General features: G+C 42.1%; 1 protein-coding gene across 2 annotated transcripts in view; it reads left to right on the forward strand.

Moving 5' to 3' along the window:
• Nucleotides 1-459: 459 nt before the first annotated feature.
• kat6a (K(lysine) acetyltransferase 6A) overlaps nt 460-25,184 on the forward strand; it is a 41,175-nt gene continuing 16,450 nt past the window's right edge. The window contains exons 1-9 of one of the 2 annotated variants that reach the window (XM_058070047.2): nt 460-801; nt 2,533-3,877; nt 18,094-18,202; nt 19,643-19,758; nt 21,659-21,740; nt 21,981-22,095; nt 22,195-22,511; nt 22,593-22,705; nt 24,159-24,274. In XM_058070047.2, the coding sequence (XP_057926030.2) occupies nt 3,134-3,877; nt 18,094-18,202; nt 19,643-19,758; nt 21,659-21,740; nt 21,981-22,095; nt 22,195-22,511; nt 22,593-22,705; nt 24,159-24,274 (1,712 nt within the window). In that variant the 5' untranslated portion in view covers nt 460-801; nt 2,533-3,133. The remainder of the gene's footprint in view (nt 802-2,532; nt 3,878-18,093; nt 18,203-19,642; nt 19,759-21,658; nt 21,741-21,980; nt 22,096-22,194; nt 22,512-22,592; nt 22,706-24,158; nt 24,275-25,184) is intronic. The other variant, XM_058070046.2, reaches the window with a different exon arrangement.

The following is a 25,184-nucleotide window of genomic DNA, read 5'->3' on the forward strand; positions in this document are numbered from 1 at the left end:
GTGGATTTATGCAATGCTGCTCTGGCTATCACTGTTTTTTCGTTTCATGAATTAGACCATGAAGACATTTCTTTTCTTGAGTGGAGAGATAATATTGTGCTTCACAGTTGGAGAACCAATACATGACATGTGGAAATGGTCTACTCTGCAGAGAAGGATGATGACATGCTTAATCATGTAGTGCAACACTCTAAGATAGCTGCAAACATTTCCAGCATTGGTGGAGTGAATGCACGCGTCAATCTTCATCTTAAAAACACAGAGCTGTTAAAAACACAATACAGTAAGTGTAGCGAGAGAGAAGGGGTCTTTTGTTTGATCTTTAAATACCCTCTAACGTTAACGCGCGCTCATTGGCTTTGATTTTTTTTTTCTCTTTCCCTGCAGCTGCTAAGAAAAATGCAGACGTTCCCTTGGACCTATCTCCTGTGGAGACTGTGAGATTACCTCAACTCCTTTTTTATTTTTTTTTCCCTCCTCCAACACCACCACCATCTGTCCCTTTCTTCCATTTTTACGTGCCCAGGCAATATCCGTGGCCCTCTCATAGCAACAGCGCGCCACCGCCCCCACCGCTTATAGTGTTTCTTTCCCTGGATCTTCGCCTCGCACCATGCAGACGGTCCCTTGGCCCTGCTTGGCTGTTTAGTGGTACCCCCTCCCCCACGCCGTGCTCCGTTTCACTCAAAGATGGCGGCGGCTCCAGAGCCTCTGGTCTCTGGCTGCATTTTAAGGCTTGTTGTTGTCTCCTTTCTGCACGGTTTCGGTACCCTTCCCCCGGTGGATCGACACGGAATTCCGGTGAGTAACAGCCAAAGCTGGGCGTGGGGGGGTTGTGATTTATTTTAAACGGACAGCTCTTGTCTGAGCTTCCCTCGCAAGCCACAATCGGAGCAGTTTTTCGGGGGGACCTCGAAGAAGGGAGAGCGGGGTACTGGGGGCTGGTGAGCGCGGAGGAAGGTGGGGGGGTGGGGGGGAGGAACGAAGAGGGGAGCCGAGGCCTAGCCACTCGGCTCCAGCGGCCTTGTCGTCTCCGCACCGCAGGCTTGGAGTGTTACGTGGGAGGGCGGACGTTACGCGAAGTGGGGGGATCGCTTGTTGGGACTCGCTTGCAGCGGCCGGTAGCTCCTCTTCCCCGCGGCGAGGCTTTAGAACCGCGACCACCCGAATGTTAAATAGTGCACGATGATACCTTATAATTCCATGCACTTGCCCGCTAGCCGACATGGCCGTCAGCAAGTTGCATTGTGCCAAATACAAGGCCGCGATCTTACGTTAATATGTGAATGACATTCAAAATGAGATTTATTGGTCAGGGGTTGTCGCGATGCGATTATTTGACTTTGACTTGTCTGGAGCGGAAATGCAGAGCATGTATTTTATACTTAGCGGTTCTAGTTAGCCGTATGTTTCTCGCTGTTTACGTTTCGTGAGGTAATGTTAGTAAGACGACCGTAATGTTAGCACATTTTTGCTAGCTGGTTACGTTAGCTGGCTAAACCACAATATTTAGCGGGAAGTTGTTGTTTTGTGCCAACGAGAATAAAGAAAATGAATCTTTACTGTATTTTTTTTTTACTTCGTTGACTTTACTTGATTCTAACGTAGCATCTCTCGGCTAATGTTGGCTAACTGTGTGTTTTGACTGCATGGTGTTTACGTTAGCCAACAAAACAGACTGGGACGTAACTTAAATGTGCCAGTGTTGTTTTTGTAACTACAGTTTTCATTTTTCCACACCTATAACCTGTCATAACTTGTATATGCCCTAGTTATTGCTTATTATTGTGTTCTTGGTGTAACAACACGTTGTTGTGGTTTTTCGATGTGAATAACTATAATAAAGACCAACAAGTGTATTGAAACATGATTTGGAATTTATTATCTTAGTGTTGTCATATAGTCATAAATGCAAGCAAGTAGTTTGATTATACACCTCTTTATTGTTAGGCAGTGTTTACATATTGTCCCATACTGGCGCTTAAACAGTGCTTCAAGGGGAAACACATTTTGTCCAAAAACAATGCTGGTTTATTTTCATGCATTGTAGTAAGTGTAGTAATTCAAATATTTCAGTTATATAAATACATTTATAACTGAGTTGTAAATACAAGTAATATGTGCAAAAATAATACGATTTTACAGTACCAAGGTGCATACAGTCTGCAAAGTTGGAGCAAAATAACTTTTGTGGAAATGTTATAACATTAGCAAATGTATTATTATTATTATTTTAATTATTAAAAGGAAGCGTGTTGCTGGTGTGGACAGCAATGAGTAAATGGGTGCATGAGTTACTATATGTCATTTTTGCCTTGTTTCAGTGCCACTACATTACCAAAACGGGGCACTGTAAGCTACTTAGTTTTTCAGTCTAATAATATTTGGATGTTATGGTGTGCGTCCTGCATGTTAGAGCGGTTTGTTTACATTGTATTCTTTCCCTGGTTTGTCTTGTATGTTACCTGAACAGATGCACATTTTATATTCATATGTTTTTCTTAATTATGCCTTTTTTGTCCTTTCACGCAGGGTGCGTCTGCTGCTGAAGTGCAATAGGCATGAGGGTGATCAGCCCTGCTTACTCCGTCCTGGTGTTGAGAAGCCCAGACTGCTGGAGTTGAAGAAGACAGCGAAACATTTTGTAGAACTCGACCACATCACAAACGCACACGACGCACGTCTTGGAGAACATGGACATTGTTTGCAACTCATATTGAGAATTTGTTTACGTAAATGGTTTGTTGTCTATTTTAATTTTTTTTCCCCTTTTCTTGTTTTCAGTTTTTTTTTTTTTTTGCCAAAACTGGTCATATTTACACTAGTCACATTTCTGTGACCAGAGTGGGTGGACCTAATTTCACTGGATGGCGAATTAGGTTTGGGTGGGAGGGGGTTGTGCTATGGTCAGCTGCTCAACACCGTGTTGTTCATATTCTACTTCAGTGGGAGTCGCTGTGCGGCCTCAAGACAAGGGATAGTAAGTGGAGGAGAAAAAAAGAAGAACTAGAAAGCAGAGACACCTGGCGCTTCGGCGCAGGCCAGGTGTCTTTCTTTGTCCGGTTCTTTACTTTGTTTGGTTTGGTAATAGCGGTAAGGCCTCAGGGCCACCGCGCCCAGACGGACTGTAGCCATGGTTAAACTGGCCAACCCCATGTACACCCAGTGGATCCTAGAGGCTATCAAGAAGGTGAAGAAGCAGAAGCAGCGACCATCTGAAGAGCGTATTTGCAATGCCGTCTCCATGTCCCATGGTCTGGACCGCAAGACGATTCTGGAACAGTTAGAACTTAGCGTAAAAGATGGAACCATCCTTAAGGTCACCAACAAAGGCCTCAACTCTTATAAGGATCCTGACAACCCTGGGCGCTTGGCGCTTCCCAAACCCAAAAGTGGCAGCTCTGCAGGAGGAGGTGGTGGCGCTGGCGGCGGCGGCAGTAGCAGCAGCAGCAGCAGTAGTGGAGCTGGTGGCGGCGGCGGTGGCGGCGGCGGTGGTGGTGGAGGCAGCAGCAACACTGGTGGTAGCTTTCAAACCCATTTAGGGAAGAGACCTGGACTTGACTGGAACAAATTGATCAAGCGGGCACTGGAGGGCCTCCATGAGCCAGGTGGCTCCAGCTTGAAAAACATTGAGCGCTTTCTCAAGTGCCAGGCTGATGTGGCAGCCTACCTGTCGGGCAGCGGCTCCATGGGGCCGGGCCTCTTCCACCAGCAGCTCAGGGTAGCCCTCAAAAGAGCTGTGGCCCATGGACGTGTGGCAAAGCAGGGTCCACTTTTTCAACTCATCAGCCGCAGCAGCTCCCAGGACGACGGCACCGGGGTGTTGTCCCTGGAATCACTGCCACCTGTCCGCCTGCTGGCCCATGAGAAAGACAAGGTAATGTTGAAAATATTTGTTTTCATTGTATTCATTGTACATTTATTTTTTGTAGCACATCTGCACTGTTGTACAATTTATACATTTGTAGTTATGGTGCATACAGTGTTATTTTGCCGCAGTTGAACTATGAATATCACTTTATTCAACATCATGTCTGTTTTGTTTTTGTGATCTGTGCAAAAGCAAAGTGTGCTGCTGCTTTGTTAGATATCGGGTGGGTCAGTTTTTAGCAGAGGTCAGGGGGCAGGGGGAGGAAGTCACATGGCTACCAGCCAGCGTGGTCGTCTGTGACCCCGATTCTTATTCTGCACATGGCCGGAGAAGGAGAGGAGGAAAACAGTCAAGCAAAAAGCACAGTGCAGTAGTCTATAGTGGTGCCATATCAGGCTGGATGATGCAAGCCACAAACCACTGAAAGAGGGAGAGAGAGAGAGAGAGAGGCAGAGGCATCCAGTGAGAAGAAAGCAATAGAATGAGCCGGAGAGCGCGGGAGAGGCAGACATGCAGGCGACAGAGGAGAGCGGGAACACACCCACTTTTGTAACCTGATCAGAGAGACTGAAAGAGCAGCCGGTCGCTATCCTCTGCTTCTTAAGGCCATGGGCGTGTACATGGGCACGTTCTGATATATGTCAAGAAATCTTTCGCTATATCAAGAAAGCCACTCAGAATTTTGACTTATGTACTTTGCGTTGTAATATCTTTTAACCAGTTAATACAGTGGATCTTGGGTATTTTGGGCTGGCCCCTGCTTACTGTTTTGACTGGCTCATGTCTTTTATCTGTGCCCGTTGTGGGGTGTGTACATGCCTTTGCAAGCGCCCGGGCTCCTGGAAAGCGCTGCACGCACGTGCTAAAAAGGATTAGCCTAGAGAGCAGGCTGCAGTTATATGGGGTCTGTATAACACGATGACCCGCTTAGCTGCAAATGGTGCACCTTTTTAAGACGACCAGAGATCAACCTTGCGTTCTCTCACTCCGGTTGCTGCTACAATAAGTACCATTTAATAACGGTAATACTGTCTGAGTTATTATTTTTTAAATAAATCAGGACAATTGACCATTGTAGCTGATTCTTTGGGTTGGTCTTCTTATGAAGCTGTAATAATAATTGAGTGAATGGATGTGATGTGCAATTTTGCTGGCATTGGATGCCTGCAGTGTGTAGTAGACAGAGGCGTGATCACCCTCTGCAGTCATTCCCCGGTGCAAAAAATATTTCCTTGCATGGTTGCCTAAAATTATGATTTCTCAAGGAGAAGAGGAAGAGAAGTGAGGCTGCGAAAGTCCGGCGAGGAAAAAAAAAATTCACAACAAATTTCGAAGCACCAGCTCTGACCTTATTTGTGTACTCAATTCTGTTATGTTTGTGTCAGAGTGCACCATTCAGACGGGATCCCATACCCTATTTCTGTCTCCGTCTCCCCCCGCCTCTCATCCTAATAGGGTGCCATTGCCAGGTCACAAAAGGGGGAGTTGAAGGGGGATCGAAGTCAACCAGGGGTCATGGATATATAGACTCCAAACCTCATTGCCTCCCTGAGCACCCGTTAGCTGTATGAAGCGTTTGTCATTAGGTAGGATGGGCTTGACGTGGAGTCTTTGTGCGCGGAGCTGTGTGATTACATAGTTGTGTGTGTGGGTGTGATGTGCATCACGTCATAATAGGCAAGAGCAATCTCCCTGCCCTGCGATTGCCCTCTCCCCAACAGCTGGAGTGGGGTGAACCAGAGTTCTTGATGCCGACGTGCAGTGTCACGGTGAGGACGTGTGAAAAAAGCCACTTGCACACACACATACGGTGACTTCCCTTCCACATACGCCACTGACCATTTGACATATTCGTGCGTCGCGTGCCCTCTGCAGCTATTGGTTATTTTTTGTTGGTGGTGCTGAAACAAACGCTACACGAGACATCGCCGGTTATAAACTCTTAATTGATGTATTTATCCTGCATAATCGATTCCACTTGCCAGTATTGGATCGACCCCCACCTGTGTTTCTAATAGCATAGAGACATTATACCTGCTTGCTCAAGGTTAAGTCATCATGTTTGGTCATGTGAGAGAATGAATGCAAAACACCCTCTAGGCATTGATTATATGACTCGGATGCTTCCCGCCGCTTTGTCTTTTTCTCTCTTCCCCGTACATTCCACTTCACAATGGAAGTGGTCACAGGAGAGTAGTTGGTGTGTTTTCTGTGTGGATTGGAACCATTAGCGGGGTTGGATTCACAACACAGGAATGTTGGGATGATGGCTTACTTGGGTGCCAAGAAAACTACCTCCCTCAAGTATATTCTGTTACATTTACATCGGATTAGCTTCATGTTTCCCGGGAGAAACTCGGGAAAGACTGCAAAATTGTTTCCACCCCCACTTCCCTAGTTTAGGGGTTGTTCATACAAGCTCAATTGACTGAAAATTTAGGTTAAAAAACGGTAATTTCTTTACATGACGGTAAACGTTTTGGAGCCTGAAAACGCAAATACTACATAATTGTACTAGCAGTACATTGACACAAGCAAAATTCTGTTAAAAAAAAAACAACCAAACTGGGCTTTGGCATGTTGAAACCATTGGTGTGTGCTATGTTGTCATACGTTGGGCATTGTTTGCCTCATTAGTGTCGTTGGTACGGCCGTGCTATTGTCGCCATTGTTGGTTGACATCAATGTGGAGATGTTACTGAGAAGGTAGCAGGAAAAGTGGTGTAGAAAGACAAACAAATATTGTCGGTCATGTTGTGTAATGCGGGTGTCACAATACATTCAGTTCACAAGACAAGGCAATACAGGAGATTGGGTCTATGAGACGAAACAAGATTCTGACACTAGTTTTAAGAAAGCTACAATGAAAAAATATAAAACATATGACAAGATATTGCAATGTAGTAATTTAATTTCTAGTACATGACACTGTACTGTACTTGTGTGCCTCCACCGACGGAGGCAGAGACTCTGATTCACAAAAGGGTTCACTCAATTCATGCCGTTGTTGTATGGAACAAAACCAATGGACAGGGTGAACTCTCTTCGAAGTTTCGTGGTGGGAAATTAGGAAAATAGACACACATGAACATGGCTCCCAGACTTGGTGCCCACAAAACAAGTTTTTATGAATGAAAACTTGTTGCAAGATCTTGTGACACGACTATTATGTAATAAAGTAGTCAAGGATTGGTATCACATTGGCAAGACAATGGAAATCAGATGTGGTCGAGAGCCATATGATCTGGATTGGAACATCCCTAATTATAGGAATTGCGTTTTTCTGGTTGGTGAGGAAACTGACTATACTCAAGTTGTAAGCCCCATATTGCTTTTTTTTGTAGTCCATTCGAAACTTTTTGATCATTCCCATCACAGAAGTAAAGAACCCAGAAACAAAATAGTTTAAAGAAACTGGAAGCTAGCAAAGTGTAATTATACTGTGGTGCTTTGGCAATCCTGTCAGACCTCATTGACTGCAGAACAACCAGAATGAGAGGCAGCTGGCTAGAAGTCTATAGAACCAACATTAGCAGTACAGTCTTATGCCCAGAGGGAGCAGTTACCTTGAGTTCTACAGTGACTGTGACACAAATGGCATTTGGCATGGGAAATGCGGCTCTGCGAAGCCTTGCATATAGATAACCTCACCAGTCCACAAATGGAGGCAATGTGTTGAGCAGCTGTGGAAGTGTTGCTGGAGAGCAGCCAGCCCGCTCCATTTGATGCTGTTATTTAGCTCTGTGGCTCAGGTTTGCCTCGATTTTTGAAGGAATGGAGGTCACATTGGCGTGACAGGGTCTCTCTCGTGTTGACTTTCTGGTTTAAACTTCCAAGCTATAAGGGCAACGTTGGCTTTTGACTTGCCAACTGATGCAGTCTGCATTTAGGTGGCTTTTCAGTGGGAACTCGGAGGTCCATCATTTGGATTTGGAAATGATCCAATCCATACATTCACTCTCATACTTTTATTAACTTTCCTTGAGTACCATTGTTCAAAGTCTTGTACAAGTGTAGAAATCGGGTAACTGCTGTTAATTAAGACATAATAATAATAAAACATTCATGCTCTGTTTACCACAGGTCTGCAGTTGTATAGACGTGCCATTCAGATAGAACATTATAATACAGTAAACCTCGGATATATCGGATTCAATTGTTCCCACTGGTTTTGTCCGATATAAGCGAAATCCGTTATATGCATATACCGGAAAATGTCAGTTTTAAATCGGATTTTATCCATTATAAAAAGGCACTTCCTTGACTATGTTTCCAATGTACCTGGACTGGGCAATGAAAAGAGACGTAAGGTAATGAGAATTTAACTTTATTGGACTCTGAGCATAACAAATTGTTAATTAAGCTAGGCCCTGTCACGCCTGTCAGGCCTACGTTATTTCCAATAGTGAGGTTAAGATCTCATTCACTGCTGTGCTAGTATTATTGACGTCACTCACTTTTATATTTGTCCTAAATCTGAATAACAAACGTGAATATAAATCGCGCAGGCAACGCTGCAAATGACGTCGTATAGCGGCCTGTCACGATTCGGCGAATCGGAGCGCCACGATGCGGCCATCCGATATATGCGAGGGAAATTTAATGGAAATGCATTGGAACGGGACTGGAGATTTTGTCTGAAATAGGCGAAATCTGTTATAAAGAATCCGATATAAGCAATGAATTTTTATTGGAAATGCATTACAGAAAAATCGGTTCTTTTTTATCTGTCCGTTGTGAGCGAATTTCCGATATAGCCGAGGTTTACTGTACGAGCAAATAGCGCCAAATCTAAAAACCAACAGTGCCAAATTTTTTGGTGTTGGTCCAAAATTAATTGACACATACTGTAAATCAGTGAAATCCTGATAGTTTAGTGTCCACCAAGGGGGGCATCGCCAAGGGGGCATCGCCCTACTATTTGACAAGCACTGCTGTAAACGAGTGCATGGGAAACCTTTAACTAATGATGAAGGCAAATATTTGACGCTGGTCGTACCTCAATTATTATTATTTTTTTAAAGAACATACTTTTCACAAAATTGTAAAAAGTAAACCACAAAACGTACAGTGACTTTCAGGGCTCGACAATTACGATGTACCGATGGCCCGGGGCAAGTTAAAACAAAATTCAGCCAAGTAAATCCAATCAGTGATATTCCCGTCGGGCAAGTACACTTTGGCATGCCATACTGCAAAGAGTTTTTTTTTTTTTAAACCGGTTCTTGTTGGGTGTTGGTAAAAAACACGGACTGCGTAATTCCGGTGGTAATTTACAAACCAATCCTTGCAAATCTTGAAATTGGACCAATCAGAATCGTTTATTTAGACCGCAGTCCGTGTTTTACCCACACCCATTCTTGTTCGCGATGAACCAATCAGCGATGGTTTGACTAGGAAAACATCTATCATGGCGTCCCTGCGAACATGGTCTAATTCTTCAACAACTTCTGAAGGAAAACAGCAAAAAGTGATGAAACGGTGCCTCCTAAACAAGTATTTTACTAGCAGCAAATCAAATGATGGCATCAGGTGAGTGAATCACATTGCTGTGGCAATTTGAAGTGGTCACAATGAAACACCAGCGATTAGATCCAATACCAAGTGCTGATTTTTGCACAAGCTACAAAATCTAGCGCTTCCATTTCTCTGTGTATTTTTCTCACCTTTACTTCACAAATTATTGTTTTGACCATTGAGCATTTTTTTCTGGATTAAAAACACTTTACTAGTACACAAATGTGTCTATTCAATAATGTTCCATTGTGGTGCACAAATTATAAATATCACTGCTTACTACGACTGCGATGTGTAAGGTAGTATGGCATGCCATGTTAACATAATGCGTCAGTACTATTTTATCTGATGAATTATCAGCATATTTTGATATTAGTGTGTATGTCTCTTGTGGAAGGAGTGATCAGTGAGCTGGTGTTCAGGTTGTAGGCAGCCCTGAGAGGTGTATGTTGGGAGAGTTGCTTGGATTGGGTTTCCATTTTAATGAGATCCTTGACTTAAGACATGGCAAGGACGCTAACACTGTTTGCCTTTCTTCTTGTACTTTGTTTTGCTTTCTGTTATTTCTGCACATCACTGTACCTGCTGTCCTTTCACTGGATTATATAAATAAAGCAAGATTTTATATTCTCTGCACATACAGACAGTATAGTTTGAAAGGAAGCCTATTTGTGGGCATATAAAAGTGCTTTAAGGTGACACTTAAAGGTTTGGTATATGGCTGGTTAAACCTGACCGCCTGTGTGTTTAAGTGTCACACACTCAGCAAGTGGCATTTCAAGTCCTCCCAGTTGATATCACTAACTGATAACAGTTGGAGCTCTGCCATTTTGGTTTGGAGTAACATTTTATCACAAAATATTGTTGCAGTAGCGGGAAAAAAGAACAGAAATTTAGAAATTTCCAGTGAAGTGCTCTGATATATGAAATAATGAACCGGAGAGCAAACACTAGCCACGTTTACATGAGTTTTTTTGTCTTTCCGAATGACATTTCCGAAAGCAATGGTATACATGGAAAGGAATATTCCAATGGCGTGTCTACATGCGCCGCTATAATCAACCAGAATAGTCAATGGGGCATGTGCAGTAAATCGTAAACACCAACATCACGTGATACCGACTTCCTGGACTTTTTCTTTCACTTGTTGGAATAACTCCGTATTGCCAGTTTTTCCTTCGTCCGGTCTTGAAATTTAGTTTGAATCAAAAATAAACTTTCCTTAGCAGTCCAGTGCTGATTGCTCGCCTCCATTTTTTTTTTTAAATGGAAGAACGTCTGGAGCTGCGTGTTACGTCATATCTCAGCATTCGCTGAAAGAACGCACCCGGGAACAGGAAAAGATAAAGTTCAATCTTGCTAATATTTTATAATTAAGCTCGGCACATGTTTTATATAGATATGTATTTTCTTTTTGAATAAAAGTGGACTTGTGAATGGCGTATAGAAAGGTTTAGATTCTGTTCCACAGATGGCGCTAATGCACATGAAAGCTGCTTGCCAACCGCCAATAAACAACAGAAGAAGAAGAAGAACGCAGTCTGACAACTTTCCGTTTGAGCGGGTACAAGATACCTCAATCGGATTGGGGAAAGGAATATTCCACCCCTGTGAATCCGATTATATATTCATTCGGATTGACACTTTTCTTTCGGAATGAGGTGTATACAAAGGTTGCGTTCTTTCCGTTTGAGCAAATAACCCGAATGGAATTGGAATATTTAGGTCCAGGTAAACGTGGCTAATGTTCATAGGAGAAATTTGATGATTGTGTTTCAGTGCTGCAAAATCACTGTCATTTTTTAGGTTCGTTTATTTGTTTCTGTTGAGGATTAATTTGCAGTGGCAACCCATAACGCAACCCATGCTTCAATGTGTGTGTCTCTATCCAAGATGAGGAAGTTGGCGCCGGCTCAGTTTATGTTTACCTATGTTTATGTTTTACCTATGGGGTAAACAACTACCACAGTTGGCCCACTTGGCAGTGACACAGGTACACGTCAGGAAGGATTTAAGTGTTTATTTGCAGAGAACTGCAATTATCTTGCTTTTCTCATTCTTCCCATTTCTTTGTTGTCCGCTTGTCCCCTCCCTCAAGTATTCTATCCCTCTGTTTGTCATTGTTAAACGGCTCAGATTCACATTAAAGATTGCACATTACACATCTCTCCTCACCGTTCATTCCTTGCAGCCCCCCATTTAATTGTTGACCTCCTTTCCTTAGTCCCGCTCTCCGTCTTTTGTCTCTCACACAGTCACTGTACTGGATTGGCTCGGTTAGTAGAGGGTGTTGGAAGCAGCCGGAGTCTGAAGGAAATGAACCCAATAAATCAACTTCTTGCCCCCGTCTCCTCCCTGCCAGGACCTGCTGGCTGCAGCCACTTGCATACATAAACAAAAAACACAAGGTTTGCACCTTTGTGTGTCAAGATCTCGATATACGATATACAGATATTTTTTTTTCACAAAGTGAGTAGAGACAAAATCAAAGCCAAATATGCACGTCAAGTTGTTTTATTAAAGGGGACCTATTATGCAAAATTTTCAGCTCGTTGTATCGAGTTGTGGACTCTTAGAACAACTATACACGATAACCCGCACAGAAAGCAGACATGAGGGAGATACTGAACAAATCCAGTCTATATCGATATCAACATCAATGCCAATATCAATATGTATGCCAATTTATCAATATCAATGTCAACAACATGGTTAGTTTTGATATTGTGCTTAAAGTAAATATCGATATTTTGAAAATATTGATACATCGCCCAGCCCTACAAGAGATGGACGTCTAACAAGGTTGCCTTCATCTATTTGGGATACGATTTAGGAGTGTTCCGATCAATTGGCCACAGAAAAACAAGCAACTTTGAATCCGAGAGAATATAAAAAATCAATCATCACCATTGCATAAATATTGGTTGTAGCCAGAACCATTTGGAATGTCCTGAAAAAGAAATATACTACTAACGTACTAATTATGCATTGTCCCGCAATTCATTGCTGCGTGTCATTTACATTGCATGTGAAGACTAGTTTGCTCACTGACTTATTTTGCACATGACTTATTTGAACATAGGTCAAGTACTGTTTACATATAGTGCAGGACGTAGTACGCGTGACACTCATGTATTGTCACCAGCATCAGCATCAGCTTCCCGCATCCGTTAAGCAGTCATGGCATTTTTTGGTCTTCAGCAGAGATCACCACAGCTTCATTAATTCCTCTATTTGCAAGGGACCTACATGATGTTGAACTCCAGAGAAAAAGGAAATTACTTCTTAATTTCCCCCTGTCTTACACCTACAGTAAATACTTCCACACACATACTTCTCACGAAGACAGCATTTCATTCATTTTAGATCCACTGTGGCACCCAGTCATCAACTTGGCTTGTTTACATTTATACCGGTATAGGTCATTTTCATCATAGGTCATCACTGGAAGAATTTATACCGTTATATTGGGATGTAAAAAAACTATTGCCCAACTCTAGTTTTAAATGCTTTATTGGATCGCTTTACAAGACTTATTTTCATGACCTCAAGCTTTACATTTGCATATGTTCCAGTGTAACAAGTTTTTTAACAAATGCTGCATAGTGTCTGAAATTACGTGCACAATATGAGTCAGCGGAATGGTCCGCATTGTTGCATAGCTTCCAGCATGCCGACTGGCAAACACCATCCACATACCATATGAGCTTTCTCTTTTCTGCCATCTCTCATCTGCCCTAAAAGCAAATATTGACGCAGTGAAAGGACAGGTGGAGATGTGTACACATGATAGATATATATATTTTTTTTAAATATCTAAAACCAAGCATATCGTTCATACTGGTATAGACAGGATTTGATGCGGAGGTCTCATGTTACAATATGGCGCCGCCCGAGTGCAAGCTAGTTAAGGTAGCTGTTTATTTTCCGCTGCTTTTTTAGTGTTTAATTTTGCTTTATTTGTACTTCATATTCAGGTCCATATTGTTCAGCCCTACTTACTTGGGTCCGGGTCATGGGGGGGGCAGCAGTCTCAGTAGGGAATCCCTGACTTCCGCAGTCCCCGGCCACCTCCTCCAGCTCCACTGTGAGGACACTAAGGCGTTCCCAGGCCGGCTGTGAGATATAATCCCTCCAGCGTGTCCTAGGTCTGCACCCGGGGGCCTTCTCCCTGCTGGGCATGCCCGGAACACCTCACAAGGGTGCCTAGATGCCCAACGAGATGCCGGATATTAGGGATGCTCCGATCGATCTGCCACGGATTGATAACGATATAAGTGAAAAAGGACGGTATTGATACCAGCCGATACTTGCTTTAAAACGCAGATCCCCCCACAACAACCATGTCTGCCATGTGTGAAACTTCCTGTCGTTGTGAGAGTGATACAGTGAAGAAAATAAGTATTTGAACACCCTGCTATTTTGCTATTTCTCCCACTTAGAAATCATGGAGGGGTCTGAAATTTTCATCGTAGGTGCATGTCCACTGTGAGAGAGATAAACTAAAAAGAAAAATCCAGAAATCACAATGCATGATTTTTTAACAATTTATTTGTGTGATACAGCTGCAAATAAGTATTTGAACACCTGTGTATCATCTAGAATTCTGACCCTGAAAGACCTGTTAGTCTGCCCATTAGAAGTCCACCTGCACTCCATGTATCATCCTGAATCAGATGCACCTGTTTGAGGTCGTTAGCTGCATAAAGACACCTGTCCACCCCATACAATCAGTAAGACTTTAACTTGTAACATGGCGAAGACCAAAGAGCTGTCCAAAGACACCAGAGACAAAATTGTACACCTCCACAAGGCTGGAAAGGGCTACGGAGCAATTACCAAGCAGCTTGGTGAAAAAAGGTCCACTGTTGGAGCTATCATTAGAAAATGGAAGAAGCTAAACATGACGGTCAATCTCAATCGGAGTGGAGCCCCATGCAAGATATCACCTCGTGGGGTCTCAATGATTCTAAGAAAGGTGAGGAATCAGCCCAGAACTACACGACAGGACTTGGTCAATGACCTGAAAAGAGCTGGGACCACCGTTTCCAAGGTTACTGTAGGTAATACACTAAGACGTCATGATGTGAAATCATGCATGGCACGAAAGGTTCCCCTGCTTAAACCAGCACATGTCAAGGCCCGTCTTAAGTTTGCATATGACCATTTGGATGATACAGAGGAGTCATGGGAGAAAGTTTTATGGTCAGATGAGACCAAAATAGAACTTTTTGGTCATAATTCCAATAAGCGTGTTTGGAGGAAGAAGAATGAAGAGTACAATCCGAAGAACACCATCCCTACTGTGAAGCATGGGGGTGGTAGCATCATGCTTTGGGGGTGTTTTTCTGCACATGGGACAGGACGAGTGCACTGCATTAAAGAGAGGATGACTGGGGCCGTGTATTGTGAGATTTTGGGGAACAACCTCCTTCCCTCTGTCAGAGCATTGAAGATGGGTCGTGGCTGGGTCTTCCAACACGACAACGACCCGAAGCACACAGCCAGGAAAACCAAGGAGTGGCTCCGTAAGAAGCATATCAAGGTTCTAGCATGGCCCAGCCAGTCTCCAGACCTGAACCCAATCGAAAATCTTTGGAGGGAGCTCAAACTCCGTGTTTCTCAGCGACAGCCCAGAAACCTGACTGATCTAGAGAAGATCTGTGTGGAGGAGTGGGCCAAGATCCCTCCTGCAGTGTGTGCAAACCTGGTGAAAAACTACAGGAAACGTTTGACCTCTGTAATAGCAAACAAAGGCTACTGTACCAAATATTAACATTCATTTTCTCAGGTGTTCAAATACTTATTTGCAGCTGTATCACACAAATAAATTGTTAAAAAATCATGCATTGTGATTTCTGGATTTTTCTTTTTAGTTTATCTCTCTCACAGTGGACATGCACCTACGATGAAAATTTCAGACCCCTCCATGATTTCTAAGTGGGAGAAATAGCAAAATAGCAGGGTGTTCAAATACTTATTTTCTTCACTGTATATGTTTTGCACTCTGCAAAATATGTGTAAAAAATGTCTCATCAGGGTGGCATTTTGAAAACCTTTACATTTGTGCGGCATTTGGGGCCGAATACTTGGCAAGCTGTGATGCGTTTGAGGCTCGCGATGGGATCTTTTGTCAGGGCAGCGTCCAGGTCCTAACGCCGCTGTACTTGCAAAGCATCTGTGCTTCAGTAGGCAGCGGATGTGGCTGGAGGCACCCAGCAGAGGTGGACCAACCTGCTTTTCATTCAGGCTTACAGTTAATAATGTGAGAATTAAACACATTTAAATAAACGCATTGTGAAATACAAAATGTGAGATGTGGATACCAGCATTTTGTTCGTGTTCTGGTAAAACAACCATATTAAGGCTTTGTTTAGTTTGAAATAAGCTATGGAAATAAATGTTACAAATGAGTAGCTCTTGGGCAGGTTCATTTTGTAAAAGTAGCACTCACAGAAAAACAGTAGTTTTTTACAGTGCATGTATGATCTGTTATCGGTAAAAGCTGATTTCACTCATGGATTATCGCCATCAGCAGATCCTGATCACAACATCGCTACTGTTTATGCAAATTACCACCAAGCTAAAGCAAGCGTTTATGATGTTTTGCGCATATGTGTTCGATAACTCTTTAAGCACTTTTTTTAATAAAGATTGTTCTTGATAGAAATGATATCTTCACCTTTATCTGAAATATTTACCGTATTTTCTGGACTATAAGTCACTCCGGAGTATAATGCATAATTAGCATTTTTTGCAGGTAATTTACTTCACAAACTACTTCACCAAAACCGACATTACGTCATCTTGGAAGGCAAGTTTTAACATTAATAAAAGAATTAACAAAAGAATAGACAATAGGCGCTTATTACACAATGCTTATTCAGCTACATGTGCAGTGTTTTTGTAACATAACAGTTTTAAGTACACTAACTAAGATTAGCCTCCACTTTACGCCAGTCCGTAACAAGTTTCTCACTTCCTCCAAACTTTCTCTCTGCTGCTCGATTACCGATTTCAGCTGCAAATTTCACAACTTGCAGCTTGTAGTCTGCAGAATATGATTTTTTTCTTTTGGTGGGGCATTTAAGATAAGATAAGTTATGCTTTTATTCGTCCCTCAGTGGGGAAATTTGCATTGCACAGCAGCAAGAGTACAGAATCAGTAAAGCAGTACAAAATACACAATATAAAAATTTAATAATGTAAACAACCCAAGTATTAACAAATTAACAATTTTACCCAGTTATATACAAATACAGTTTGCAGTCTATACACTATGAGATCTTGCCAGTGAGTTAATATGAGGCATTATAGAAATACTTAATACTTAAAACTTAGAGCCTTAATATTGCACGTGGAGCTTGATCAGATATCTTTGTGTTCTGTCGTTCTCGGTTGTCTTTATAAGCTAACAAAGCTAACGTCTACTGGTTTTTAAATATTAAATTGTTAAGGAGTTGGAGATATCTGTATGTGTGTGTATTTATAAGTCGCAGGGACAGCCAACCTATGCAGAAAAGTCTGACTTGCAGTCCGGAAAATACTGTAAATAAGGCACTGACTGCCTGCTTCCATCTGATATGGCTGTTAACTGTTCAGCATTTGGAGACACTAAAGGTTATACAACCTCAGGAATTGGATGTTTGATGGCAAGTGTAGGGCAGTGATTTTCAACCACTGTGCCGCGGCACATTAGTGTACCTTGAGAAACCGTCAGGTGTGCCGTGAGGAATTATGCAATATCACTTTTTATAATTAACATTTATTAATCATCATTTGCAAATATTATGTCAATCATTATGTCAATAGTATACATGGACCCAAATATTCCAATTGCATTTGGTTTATTTGCTCAAACGGAAAGAATTGAACAGGGATGGAATATTCCTTTAACCCAGGGGTCTCAAACTCAATTTACTTAGGGGCACTGAAGCCCCCCCCCCCCCCCCCCAAAAAAAAAAACGCATTTAACAACGCAGTGTGTGCCAGTGTGTGCGGTGTGCCACAAGATTTTTCCAATTTTCTTCCAAAAAAAACATGCCATGGCTCAAAAAAAGATTGAAAAACACATTGTAGTAGTCATTTTAGTTAGACTCCTAAGGCGCTGCAGGCAAAAGAGCTGAGCTCTAGTTTCTGTTTTGCAAAGACCTTGACCCACTATAGCATCTTTCATGACATGTCACATCAATGATACAAGCTCATTTGTTGGAGCAGCAGTCATGTTCCTCATTATCCTTTAACACTATAAATAATATATAGTCTTTTTCAGGCCTATGTTGGCTCTTTTACACAGCAACACTTATAACACAATACAAACAGGATACACTTTGTTGACAATAGGGTTGGGTGACATGGACTCTAGCATATATGACTGAAAACAATATACAATTTATATTCAAATCAATCTTGTATAAAAAGCTACAAACCTTAAACTATATAATAAATACACTTTATTAAATTGTAAAGCATATTTATTTATTTGTAACAAACTGGCTAACTTTTAATGGGATGTCCGCTTCTGCACACATTAATACAATTGTGCTCATGATTAAGGAAGATGTAGTGACCCATGCAATTGCAATTCCATATGTAAGACTGTAGGATGTAAGAATTTTGTTAGTTGACAATTGTCATTTGTTGACATTATTACATGACTGACAGTCTCACCTTCCCCTTTTGTGACCCGTTCTCTTCCTCTCCAGCCGGTGGCCGAGCCCATTCCCATCTGCAGCTTCTGTTTGGGGACCAAGGAGCAGAATCGCGATAAGAAGCCAGAGGAGCTCATCTCCTGTGCAGACTGTGGCAATAGTGGTGAGTGTTGGGTTTGGAAAAACAAGAAATGTATATACAATATTTTCTACTGTGCAATAAACTGTGCAATAAAAAATTGAATTCACAAGAAGTTTTTCTTCTTGAGACTACAATCTAGTTGTGCCTGTGGTAAAGTGGGAAAGTATTATGTGTATAATTTTTATATGATTCCGTGTTTCCCACAAGACTGAAAGCAGTCTGCAGTGTTTTTTTTTGGGGGGGGGGGGGGGCAGTGGCTAGATAATTGTGCAATTTGCATAATTGGCCTTAGGCCTGTCATGATAATAAATTTCACTGGTCGATAATTGTGCTATTAATTATCTACCGATATTTCATACAGAGCCAATATGCACATACACATATGGACCCTATTCTCCATTCTCAGACCAGGGTTCAATTCCACCCTCGGCCATCTCTGTGTGGAGTTTGCATGTTCTCCCCCGTGCATGCATGGGTTTTCTCCGGGTACTCCGGTTTCCTCCCACATTCCAAAAACATGCTAGGTTAATTAGCGACTCCAAATTGTCCATAGGTATGAATGTGAGTGTGAATGGTTGTTTGTCTATATGTGCCCTGTGATTGGCTGGCCACCAGTCCAGGGTGTACCCCGCCTCTCGTCCCAAAGACAGCTGGGATAGGCTCCAGCACCCCTGCCACCCTTGTGAGGAAAAAGCGGTAGAAAATGAATGAATGAATATCCATTCTCCATTTTTTTTCTTGGAGATGAATTAAGTGTCTGTCTATTATGATCATTGTCTTTGGCGATCTACCCAACTGATCAAACAGCGAGTGACTGGTAGTTCACAATTTACGAGACATAATTATTATAATAGTAACAATCGAGCGAGGTTAAGTGACACTTAAAAAGTAAGTTAGCAGCTATCTCATTAATTTGACAGCCATCGTAGTTTCCCTGTGGGACAAAAACGAGCTCTGAATGAACACATTTCTTGCTTTAAACACAAAATGTCACCGTGGTATATAAAAAAAAAAGTGACTGTTTTCTACTACAATATAGAGAGCAAAATATTGCACATAAAAATACAACACTGTATTCTGTTTTATAACAAATGTCCTGCAAAACCGCAATGATTATCTTTAATTTGGAAACCAGTTTTTGGAACTGCTGTCTTATCTGTGAGTATGCTGTTAAGTGAATGCACAAAGATAGTGTTTCTCCCTCTTCTGCATCAGGATTTTCACTGCTTTCTCATCAAACAAGGTCAAAGCAAATCTCTGACAGCGTGTCATTCATCTTTAAACACTTTGTGCAGCCAGGTTTGATTTAGTATGGAAACGGAGCAATGTTTTCAATTCTAAAACCTTTTCACGCGCTCCTCCTGTCAGGATGCAAATGGGTCACCACTGTCAGTCAGCAGCCACTAAAGACAATGACATACTTTTTATATGTGTGTGTGTGTTTTCTTTCCTATCTTGCAGGCCACCCGTCCTGTCTCAAGTTCTCCCCAGAGCTCACGGTGCGAGTAAAGGCTCTGTGGTGGCAGTGCATTGAATGCAAAACCTGCAGCAGCTGTCAGGATCAAGGAAAGAATGCGGTGAGTGGATGAGCGAATATGTCAGAGTGGCAGATGAACGGTGCCCGTGCAGGCTTCTTTTGCCTGAGTGTCAGGTAGAGATGCTGGTAGTCGTGTCTGTGGTTTTGAGATTGCGCTATTTTAGTCAGCCTTTCTTCTTCATTGTTGTTCACATTTTTTGAAGTGAGATTTTTGCTCTGATTCAAATGACACAACTATGATTTTTTTTTTCTGATTTGCACATTTTGTAATTCTGTCTGAGATATTTTAGTTTTAATGATTGAGCCTCTGTGATAATTGTCAAATTTAAAAGTTACAGTGAAAAATTATTTAAAAAAAACAGGTGCTGTTTTTAGAAGCAGTCATCCATCAAGATAATTTGCCCCTCTTTCATCCCCTCCAATATAAATATATATATTTTTACTAGCGGCACGGTGGACGAGTGGTTAGCGCGGAGACCTCACAGCTCGGAGACCAGGGTTAAAATTCCACCCTCGGCCATCTCTGTGTGGAGTTTGCATGTTCTCCCCGTGCATGCTTGGGTTTTCTCCGGGTACTACGGTTTCCTCCCACATTCCAAAAACATGCTAGGTTAATTAGCCACTCCAAATTGTCCATAGGTATGAATGTGAGTGTGAATGGTTGTTTGTCTATATGTGCTCTGTGATTGGCTGGCGACCAGTCCATGGTGTACACCGCCTAATTATTGAAAGAATTTTAAATGTATTATAGGATTCAATTGTGCACTTTGTTGTATTGTTCAATACAATTCAATTTTGAACTTAATAAAACTATATTAAGAAGAAATTTGCTGTGATTGGCTGGCGACCAGTCCAGGGTGTACCCCGCCTCTCGCCCGAAGACAGGTGGGATAGGCTCCAGCACCCCCGCGACCCTCGTGAGGAAAAGCGGTAGAAAATAAATAAATGAATGATTGAATATTTTTACTGATTTAATTAGCTTTTCCTAGCATCTCATGCACCTTTTCAAAATATTAAAAACCCCAACAAAAGCATCACCTTCTGTAAGAAAGTGAATGGATGTTTTGCTTAAATTTAACTGTCGTAGTGCTTGGTTACTGTTACATAATTCACCCCGGAACGATCGATAGGGGAGTGGTTGCCACCCGGAGGGGTGTGCACGAGGGACAGGTTTTTTTTCCGCCTGTAGTGGTTACGAGACGGCGTTCAGGTCTCACGTAGCAAGAGTGCGAGTTAATGTTTGTGAAGAGAATAAAACCGTAATATAAATTAGTTACAGAAAAAAAAACAACAGCAAACATCTGAGTCAAAAACACAAATGCCGTTATTGTAAACATAATACAAAGAAAAAAGCGGGACGTCTGTGTGAAAGGGAACAGCAACATGCTGGAACTCTCCCAAATTCGACACTCCGTCTCAGATTCCAGTTCTTCGGCCTCTTCACTGTGGACGTTCTTCCACATTTAGGGGCCAAGTATTACACACCAATACGCTCTAATCCGTGCTCAAGTGTGGCACGATTGGAAGAAGCGGGTCAGGGCACGGCACAATTACATACATGGAATGACTCTATGATTGCTACTCGCAAGTTCATAATGATGACAAAATAAATAAATCAATAATAATAAACCTAAAGTCAAATTCCATGGCAGGTTTGCTCCCCTGTGTTATAACACTTGTACAGCACATACGGCCTTATTTTGTGGTGACTTTTACACAGAACTGCCAACCAGTGATTAAATGTGTGGAAATATCTATGCCGGTATCTTGTGTGACTTACAGTACACAGTACTTATTGAATAGGGACAATTACTTTCAGCCTTTGTTTGCTGTTTTTGCTACGGTTTGCCATTCTTCCAAGTTTAATACAACTTAACTCAGTAATTAAATCACTAATGAATTATATTCATCAGTACATGTTTGTGTGTACGTCTGTGCAGGACAATATGTTATTCTGCGACTCATGTGACCGGGGCTTCCACATGGAGTGCTGTGATCCTCCCCTCACGCGGATGCCAAAAGGTAAATAAATAACATATTTCTCCTACATCTTGATTACATCTTTACAGCCCTCCCATAAAACAATTTTGGAGTAGACAAGATATTTGTAGATTACATACACATGAAAGCCGCACTATTTGACCACAGCAATAAAACATATCTTGTGTTGTTTGCTTTCAATTCTAAACGAGATAAATATATTAAATACATGGCCTGTGATATTCAACCTCTGCTTTGAATTATTATTATTATTATCCCCAGGCATGTGGATTTGTCAAATCTGCCAACCCAGGAAAAAGGGAAAAAATCTTTTACATGAAAAGGCAGCACAAATAAAACGGCGCTATAATGCACCGCTCGGACGGCCCAAGAACAGGTGAAGAAATGCCTTCGAGTTCTTGAACATCATTTTAATTTATTGTGTACTCCACGCAAACAATGTTTTACGACAATGTCTCGTTCGTACTCCTTGTAGGCCAGGGCGGCCCTTCAAGAAGCTGGGTGGGCGTGCCCGGCGGAAGCGTTCAGCCTCGGCCAATTCCTCGTCAAGCTCCTCTTGCGAAGGTTACCCTGGCGACGACCGGCTACTTTTCACGATGCGAGACGGCGATGACCCGACGCAAAGCAGCCTTCGCTTCAACAACAAGACCAAGGGATTAATCGATGCCCTCACAAAATTTTTTACACCTTCGCCTGAGGGTCGTAAGGCACGCCAGGAAGTAGTGGATTACTCTCAGCAGTGCCGCATTAGAAAGAAATCCAGTCGCAAGGGAGATGGAGATGACAGGGCGGGTAGGTCAGACACGTAGATTTATCAATGAGTTGTAACTTATTTAATGTGGTTTCCATTGTTTGGGTTTTTGCCACCCTCAGACAATCAAGAAGGCAGTGACTGGCGTGATGAGGACGACAGACTGCCCGGCCATGAAAATCTTACAGAAAAAGACATTGAGCTGTTCAGACACATCCAGGAGCTTGCTTTACAGGTATCCAGATGAATATGCCATAAATGTCAAATGCAACTATATTGTCATCGTTTAAAGGGGAACTATTATGTTCATTTTTCCACCCTTTCTATTGAGTTGTGGTCTCCTATAGAGCAGCTACACACAATAACCTGCACAGAAAGCGTTCTAGTTCTTCTAGAATCTGCACATATTCAGCTGTGTTTTGGGGGATTTTGAGGTCTGTTATAATGTATTCCACCAACAGCCCGCCTCCAGGCATGCCCACGCAACTGTGGTTGAGTGCATACAAAGACTTCCGGTTTGTGCTGCTAACTGTTTAGGAGTTAATAAATGGTAGAAGAGCCGATAATAAACAGCGATTTTGCTGACTTCTGGTTTATATTTTTGAAATGTCGGCTTTCCCGAATCCGATCTGTACGTTGAGATTGTACAGTCCGACCTTTATCAAGAAAAGAGGTTACTTCAAGACTTCTTCAGTGGGTAGTGGCTTTAGCATTTTAGCGTCAGGGTTTCTACGGCATTAGTAAAATGTAATGTGTTTTGCGGGACTAACAGTGTGTAAAAAATAAAATAAAATAAAATGGGTTGAGCCTCTAATTGTGGCAACCTTACTTCCTGTATGTTATATTGGTACACAGACAAGCGCTTTTGCTCCATGACTTACACAAAATAAACACAGTTGGGACACTCATAAATTACTTACAGCTTGTTCTTCGGACTCTTCAACATGGCCGAGTAAAGTTGGAACAGCATATTTTTCTCTTGCTGACAGGGAATCTGAAACTCCAACCACTTATGCCTGATGCTTGCCTCTTCAGTCGAGTTAGCTTTCCCTTAAACCCGGAAGTCATTACTACATGCTGTCACAGTACAACAGAGACGAGGGAAGGCAGGCCTATACCCAGGCTTATACCCAGGCACGCCCATATAAGGAAGTTCGACTAACTGTGACATCGATGTTTGGAAAAACCTCACTGAAATCAAGATTTCAGAGCCATCCCAAACTTCTTCCAGGGCTCACTTCCAAATGCGAAAACCTCATTACGGCATTAGTATAATGTAATGTGTTTTGCGGGACCACCAGTGTGTAAAAAAAACAAACAAAAAAACCCCGGGTCGAGCCTCTAATTGTGGCAAACCCACTTCCTGTATGTTATATTGCTACACAGACAAGCGCTTTTGCTCCACAGTTGGGACACTGATAAATTACTTGCAGCACGGCCGAGTAACGTTGGAACAGCATATTTTTCTCTTGCTGACCGGGAATCTGAAACTCCAACCACTTCTGCCTGATGCTTGCCTCTTCAGTCGAGTTAGCTTTCCCTTAAACCCGGAAGTCATTACTCCATGCTATCTGTGTTTTACAGTGTTTGACTTGCCACATGGAATTATTATCAATGTCCACGCAGTGCTGGATGTAACCTTGCCGTTTCTGGTTCTCTTCTTTCTTTCTCTGCATTGCTCACCATAGAAAGTCGGAGTGACGGGTCCACCAGACCCTCAGATGCGATGTCCATCTGTCATTGAATTTGGCAAGTTTGAAATCCAGACCTGGTACTCTTCGCCCTACCCGCAGGAGTACAGCAGGTGGGAAAACATTTAAAAATATATTTTTTTCCTCCTCTAGGTTGATAGACCTGATGTATCTGGTTGCAAATAAAATGGATCACTTGTGTTGGAATTTTGCCCGTCTTTCAAATTCATCTTGTGAAACATGAACACATATTTCTCTCTGTTTTCAGTGCATTATAGTAACAGGAGAAAATGAGTTAATATGAGCTAGCTGACAACAGACGTCATAGGGACACACCTGTTTTGACTATGAAGCGCTCTTTTGCACCTTTGCATCGTTTGATATACATGCTGTGATCATGCATGAACACGTACACCGATGATGACATCTAATAGTTGCAGTATCTTGCGGTATTTTCATGATTTAAAACTTCTTTCCTAGAGCGCATTAATACACATACTTATGCTAGTTCCGGCAACAACAGCAGCACAGATACGCCGACAACACTTACGATGTCCGCTTACATCGGGATGGCCGCGTCTTCCAGCACAACGAGCATCTTGTTGAGTCTTTGTAGTGAAATTGAGATCCACTTTTCTGTCTGTGAATTATGGTGAGACTAGCGATTTAGCGACATCGTGTGATAGAATGCTTAAAAGCAACAATGTTATGCATGCCATTTCACGCATAGATTTATACTTATATAATATGGAATCAGCAAATAATCGTTACATCATCTGTCAGCAACAAGCCAAAAGCTTTGTCTTTACTTTCCACAAAAATACACTTTAAGCTGGAAATTAACAAAATCTTCACCCTGGCCAAACCTTTCCAAAAGCTTAGTTTTTAAGGACAAATACTTGTGGATGACAGGCCTAAATACATTGGAAAAATATGCGATTTTAAAATGCCCCTGGAACCCATTTTCAAAAAATACTGAATGAGAGGCTGAATGGATAAAATACTCATAAATTTACAGTAGTC

This window comes from Doryrhamphus excisus, linkage group LG3 (assembly GCF_037039965.1).
Source record: "Doryrhamphus excisus strain RoL-2023G ecotype Guam linkage group LG3, RoL_Dexc_Guam_v1.1, whole genome shotgun sequence".
In the NCBI taxonomy this organism is placed as follows: Eukaryota; Metazoa; Chordata; class Actinopteri; order Syngnathiformes; family Syngnathidae; genus Doryrhamphus; species Doryrhamphus excisus.